This window comes from Durio zibethinus, chromosome 15 (genome assembly GCF_047325235.1).
Source record: "Durio zibethinus cultivar Kanyao isolate XHJ-2024 chromosome 15, ASM4732523v1, whole genome shotgun sequence".
Lineage (NCBI taxonomy): Eukaryota > Viridiplantae > Streptophyta > Magnoliopsida > Malvales > Malvaceae > Durio > Durio zibethinus.
This window is the reverse complement of record NC_143176.1, coordinates 3737494-3743923: the sequence shown is the minus strand read 5'-3', so window position 1 is coordinate 3743923 and position 6430 is coordinate 3737494. Positions and strand designations below refer to the sequence as shown.

The window sequence follows — 6430 nt, the reverse complement described above, 5'->3', positions numbered from 1 at the left end:
CAATTTGCCATGAGCTTTTTGAGGTAGTGAGATGGGCCCGCGAAAAAAGAAGCCAAGATGGGCTTTCTTAGAGCAAGAACCGGAGGGATTCAACAGGACAGCTCCAAGCATACAGTAAATATTGAAGAAGTCAGAGTCTAGGGGGACCCACTAAATCCCCAATACTAGCTTTCACTTCTAAAATTTACATATAAGTAGATACGTGTCTTGCTGGATAACGCTGTCTGCTCTCCTTTCTGGTTACACTTTTGATTACTCAACTTAAAAAGACACATCCGATGGAATCAAAGAACAACAATCTGGTTCTGGGTTTTGTTGTCTTAGCTGTCTTCTTAGTCTCAGGTGTCAAATCTTGGACTGGTGAGATTCATGGAAGAGTTGTCTGTGATGTTTGTGCTGATTCTTCCATTGGCCCCGAAGATCATGTTTTGGAAGGTTCCTATCTTTCTCTCTTTCTTTATTTATAATTTTTAATTATGTTGTTTGATTGGTCAAGGTTGGTCTTTTAGCTGAAATTTGAAGTGGGTTTTGAGTTGGAATTATGATTCTTTAATGTGTCGGTGGGTTTATAGTTTCTGGGTATTGATAAAGTTTCTTCCTTCTTTGGTTAATTAGTGGTTATGGTTGGTCTTTTTGACTTTGTTTATATAACTGCATCTGATTGATTCAATTTATGCTTAGATTTTGAAAAAGACAATAAAAAGATTACCTTGTGATGATCTGATTAGCTCACTGTGTCGTGCAGTTTGTCTATTTGAGTGGTTTTCCTTTGATTTACTTTGTGTAAATTGCTTCTATGGCTTGCTCCATAGTTCTACCTGTGGCTAATTGAGCTGCAAACAGCTCAGCTATTATAGTGTTAGAAAGGGTCTCTAAGCTGACTGCTGTTGTCTGAATCCTTTTTGTGTAGGTTGCATCCTCCAAAAGTCTATGTAAGCAATTCTGTTATGGGCTTAAACCGAAAAAAAAATTTTGTGGGATATGTTCGTAATCTTTGGTTTAGTTTTCATTCTTCTGTGACGTTGGCGGCTGTCATGTTCGCTTTGTTCTTTCTTTGTTTTTAAAGTTAGTTCGAATTGTGAAGGACAGATCTAGGGTTCTAATGTTGTGATACAACAATGACACCAACTCATCGCGGTCAAAACGATCCTTCTTTTTCATTTTTGCTTGGTGAAGTAAGTGGCTTATCAATCAAAGAATGGATACTTGATGAAACTTTCTAACTGATTGAAAAAGGTGTCTGTTATTTTGTAAATAAATCCTTATTCATTTTCCACAACGAAGAAAAAGCTGTTTGCAATCGATATAACTGTTCTCGAAGTTTTAAGGTCTTATTTAAGTGATTGTAGAATGAGTCTTCAATACTGCACGCATAGATGAAAGCGAACTTTGTAATTTTTGAAGAATAACTGAAATGGTGGCATTGAAATGTGATTTTTTACCTGTTGCATTCCTTACGAGTCTATCTTCCGTTGTGTTTTCTTTGTCTTAAGGATGGTTCAATGCTCTCAGACTTGATACTCCAATTACCAGTGCTGGTGAAGGCTGATAGCCCGATCTATTTTTTGTGTTGGTTTCGTCTTTCAAGTTGTACTATGCCATGGATTCTTTAAAGGACAGTATAAGATTTGTTCATCTAGGCAATTTCCTGATTACTTTAACCATGCAAAGTTGGGGTTTTTATATGGAAATCTTAACTAATATTTCAAACAGAATCTAGAAATTTATGAATCATCATTGAAATTTGATCAGATTGTCTTATGTTTGTCTACAACAACTGTTTTTTTGCAGGTGCTGAGGTTGCTGTTCTTTGCATCACAAAATCCGGGGAAGTGGTGAACTATCAGGCTTTCACAAATGCTAAGGGGATATACACAGTGGCTGAAACAATGCCTGAGAGTGACCGGTGGGATGCATGCTTGGCACGACCTATCAGTAGTTTCCATGATCACTGCAACCATCTCGGGGAGGGCAGCACCGGAGTCAAGTTCACCTATAATCGTCCATCAGGTTATTTTCACACTGTCAGACCTTTCATATATCGACCCACAAGTGCCCCGACCTACTGCATTTAAAATGTTAGTCAATGTGTATGCTTGAGTTGCAATCATGGATGTCTTGATATCGAAAAGTGCATGTTTCTAATGGTTCATCTTGTTCTATGCTGTGGTCTCTGTGACAAGCTAAGATTATATATGAACAAAGAATTATAAGTACCTTTAATTGATGTAAGGTGGTTTGATCCATATCTTTTCACATATTTCTTTTCTTCATCATTGAAATTACTTTTTCTTTGACCTCTTTAAGTGGCATCTGAGTTCAGTTCTGCATCATCTTATGTTTGGTTAATGATGAATCAATCTGATTTCTAATCAAAACCTTTCCAAGGTAATCTCAAGTAATTTGGTCATGTTTGTCGCATAGGATGATAATCGTCCTGTATCAAATTCGGTTTGTATCATAAAAAGAGAGAGAGATAGGATTGCAAGAAAGATTAGTAGTCATCCGCTCGGTATTGAATGATATTATTTTTAATTTATGGGATTAAAATTATATCATCCATTATACTCTTAAAAATTACATCATTAACTTAGATTATATAAATTTTGAAAAAAGATAATTTTGACAAAAAATAAAATTATTCTATGCTAATTTTTACGCAAATCAAACACAAAATAAGATGACATTTAATTTAGTCTTATTTATAATATCATTTTATCTTATTATATTCATGATCATGTTCACCAAACATGCATTTGTTCCATTACAAATTGACCAGATAACTTGATTTTTGATTTAAAAGTCGTTGTGGAAGCTTATGTGTCCAGTGTCAAAGAACCACTTCAATGAATTAAGCTCCGATGGTGTAGTTCTTCGTGCAGTTATTTTTAAAAAATGATATTTAATTATTATATTTTTCATAGGCTGCATCTTTCTTTGTTAAAAAAAAAAAAAATGCTTCTCATCGATCTTCCGAATGAAGCATTTTTTCATTTCATTCTTTACAAGAAAAGATATGTGGACGCTTAAAATTTAAAAGCCAGATTACACTATTCATTCTTGTATTTATAAGAAATGATGGATTTAATCGCTATTCATTAATATGTTGAAACATTATAGAAAAGGAAACACAATTGATTAAAATTCAATTATCCTGAAACACTGAATGCACTAAATCGATGTAAAAATATTAGAATGTGTGCTTTTAAAATTGTAGCAAAGAGATTAAATTAAGTTGAAATAAAATTCGAGATAATTATGAAAAACAATAATAAAAAGGACAAAATTTAATATAGATCTGATAATTAAAAATATGATATAAAAAATAATAAGAAATGAAGGTAACACAGTTTAAAATTTTAATAAAAATTATATATGGATTTAAAAAATAAAAAAAATATATTTCATATTGATACAAATTATGACATATAATTTTTGTGTAAAACACAATACGAATATATAAATTCTCAATTTTTTTCATGATAAAGATATTCAAATTGCTATGTCTAATTTGATGTAAAGAGTTTAAGTTTATACTTAATATTAATAGCTTATATATTTACTTAGGCTTGTCCAAAATTTTGAATTTAAAAAATTTTCAAAATCGACCTAAATTAAAACAATAAAATTCAAATCCACTCATTAAACTTAATTTATATAATAAAAATTAAAAAAGTGATTAAATTAAGTTTAACAGAATTATTTCAATACACATATATAGAAAAATTAAAAATTAAAAATATATAAAAGGAGAATTAAATTTAATAAAATATATATTTTTAATTTATAATTTGTATATATGAACTAATTTGTATATAATTCAAAAATATATAAAAAAAAATTATATATATGTGAATTCGGATCAAACTTAGGTTTTAAATCATTTATCTAAGATTTGATTTGAAATTTAAATGGGTATAAAAATTATAGACCAAACTATTCAACCAATTTTAATTTTTTATCAATCCCTTTCAAAATTTGAGAGTAGATTTTCAAGTTTGGACAATAATTCAACTCTTGCATATTTAGTTTAGTGTAAAACAAGTGGAAACAATAGTATCGAATAGTTCAGTAACGGCCCAAATGAAATTAATGTGCTAGGAGTTCCAAAAAGTGGGTTAGAAAAAGCTCAAAGCCCAACTCTTTAATAAACGGCCCAAAGGAAAGAGAAAAAGTAAAAAAGGATGAGTGGAAGAGAAGCTTGCTCTCATATCAGAGCCAGGTTTCGATCCTGGGACCTGTGGGTTATGGGCCCACCACGCTTCCGCTGCGCCACTCTGATCGGTTGATTCTTTCCATCAATTATTTTTATAGTTTGTCAACTCTTCATCGGAAAAGCTAAAAAAAAAATAAAATGGAATTTTCAAATCATTTGTTTTTCGAAGAAGAAAATGAGAAGAAGACCAGGAATCGGAGGCCTTCAAACAGCGGCAGCCGCTAGGGTTTGTTTCGAACCCAATTTAATACTAATTAATATTATTCAAATTAATCTCAATTACATTCTACAAAATCTACGTTTAATTATTGTTTTAATTTTTCAATTTCAGGATCAATATCGATTACTGGGAGAAAATGTAGCCAAGTTAAGAACCGATCTCATGAAAGAACAGCTCGCCACCTTTCGTTCTCAGCTTGAAGAATTCGCTCGAAAACACAAGGTTAAAGGAGACAAATTTTTCCTCTCAATTTCTTTTTTTTTTTGTAATTTTAATTTGATTTTCTAATTTGATTTTTTTTTTTGGCAGAATGATATTCGTAAAAATCCGTCATTTAGGTCACAATTTCATGAAATGTGTGCCAAAGTGGGAGTGGATCCTTTGGCTTCAAATAAGGGATTTTGGGCTGAGCTTTTAGGGATTGGTGATTTCTATTATGAACTTGGTTGGTATCCAAAATTCATCTCTTTTTTTAGAATTTTTTTTTTTCAAGTTTGAATTTTTTAGCTTAAATTGATTTTATTTTATCTATTTAGGGCAAAGATGTGAGCTTTATGTCTCTGTTTTTTGGGTATATTTATAGAAATGTTTTAATCTGTTCAACTTTTTTCTGATTGGATCATTTTTTGTTCACTGTTCTAAGATTGTGAAAGTTATTATTTGCGGATAATGCAACTGCAAGCCTCTCTGCATGATACATAAGTTCATGCTCTGTAAATTCTCCATTTATTTTATTTTTTATTTTTTATTTTTTATAGTTCTTATTATGCATTTGGAAGTTTTAACCTTAGCATGAAAGGCATTTGTGTCAAGACTTGGTAGAGTGCTTATAATAAGGCTTGGATACTTGGCTAGACAGGGGTGCAAATTGTTGAGATATGCTTGGCGACTAGGCCTCTTAATGGAGGTTTGATCGACTTGCAGGAACTCTGCAAATTGCTTCGTCAGAAACGAAAACATGATCGTGAAGCTGTATCTGAGGATGACTGTTTGCGTGCTATAAGTAAGCTGAAGGTATGGTTGTAATGTTACTTCATATTCGTTTCATGTTGATTAATCAGTTTGCCAGCATTGCACGTTCCTTTTCTCCATTTCCACCCCTCAGGATGAGCAAGAGGAATGAGCATGAGAGTGCAGATTGGGTTTCCTTTATTTTAAGCTACATTGTTCCTTGAACATATGTTGAATTGTTAGTGCCATTATTGCTGCTTGCTAGTCTGACTTTCTATTGCATGGTCTGTAACGGAGTTGTCTTATGCAACTGCAACTTATATAATTTTTGTGCTGCTATTTTAACACGTCATAAAACATTTACTTCTTGTTTCTTCCAGACATTGGGTAGTGGATTTGAGGTGATTTTGGCTGGAAAGAAAAAGCTTGTTCGATCTGTTCCAACTGAGTTGAAGAAAGACCATAATGAAATTCTGGAGCTAGCACAGGTTTCTCATACTTCTGTTTTGTATTTTGGAACTAGTACCCTAAGCAAATAATTGCTTAATTGATGTTCCACTTGTTTCTCTTTTAGGCTCAAGGCTATGTGACTGTTGATGAGGTAGAGAGACGGCTTACCTGGACACATGGGCGTGCTATTGATGCCCTTGATACCTTATTAGATGTAAGTTCTTGCAACAACTGGCATGTATATGATGTTACTGTTACATTTGGATTCATGGGGTTAACAATATCCTTTTCGGTTGATGTGCAGGAAGGTCTTGCGATGATTGATGATGGCCATGCGGATGGCAAACACCGATATTGGTTCCCCTGTGTATCCTCCATCTCCTCATTTGGTGCTGATAATTAACATTAATCTGTCCCTTTTTTTTCTTCCTCGCTTTTCTTTTCCCAAATTCAAGTGTGTTTTAACTTGCAAATGGTTTATGTGAACTCACAAAGATAAAGAGAAAGAAGACTTTCGTTTGTTTCTCCTTCGTAATTCTTGTTCAGCATGATTATAAAAACATGTATGGGAAATGTATTCCTTTTTCTATTTT

General features: G+C 32.7%; 2 protein-coding genes across 2 annotated transcripts; both read left to right on the top strand.

The window, feature by feature from the left end:
* Window positions 1–208: 208 nt before the first annotated feature.
* Window positions 209–2258, top strand: LOC111301611 (uncharacterized). Its single transcript, XM_022897413.2, has 2 exons — window positions 209–435; window positions 1792–2258. The coding sequence occupies exons 1-2, from the start codon at window positions 279–281 to the stop codon at window positions 2073–2075; spliced, it is 441 nt and encodes a 146-aa protein (XP_022753148.1). The 5' UTR covers window positions 209–278; the 3' UTR covers window positions 2076–2258.
* A 2035-nt stretch (window positions 2259–4293) lies between these two features.
* VPS22 (EAP30/Vps36 family protein) lies at window positions 4294–6428 on the top strand. Its single transcript, XM_089744406.1, has 7 exons — window positions 4294–4442; window positions 4548–4658; window positions 4746–4881; window positions 5296–5450; window positions 5768–5875; window positions 5962–6051; window positions 6142–6428. The coding sequence occupies exons 1-7, from the start codon at window positions 4392–4394 to the stop codon at window positions 6238–6240; spliced, it is 750 nt and encodes a 249-aa protein (XP_089600532.1). The 5' UTR covers window positions 4294–4391; the 3' UTR covers window positions 6241–6428.
* Window positions 6429–6430: the final 2 nt, after the last annotated feature.

Coding starts and splice junctions, on each gene's coding strand:
- LOC111301611 (XM_022897413.2), top strand. CDS start 279: ATGGAATCAAAGAACAACAATCTGGTTCTGGGTTTTGTTGTCTTAGCT. Junction 436..1,791: donor CGAAGATCATGTTTTGGAAG/GTTCCTATCTTT, acceptor GTTTTTTTGCAG/GTGCTGAGGTTGCTGTTCTT.
- VPS22 (XM_089744406.1), top strand. CDS start 4,392: ATGAGAAGAAGACCAGGAATCGGAGGCCTTCAAACAGCGGCAGCCGCT. Junction 5,451..5,767: donor GTGCTATAAGTAAGCTGAAG/GTATGGTTGTAA, acceptor TGTTTCTTCCAG/ACATTGGGTAGTGGATTTGA. Junction 5,876..5,961: donor AAATTCTGGAGCTAGCACAG/GTTTCTCATACT, acceptor TTTCTCTTTTAG/GCTCAAGGCTATGTGACTGT.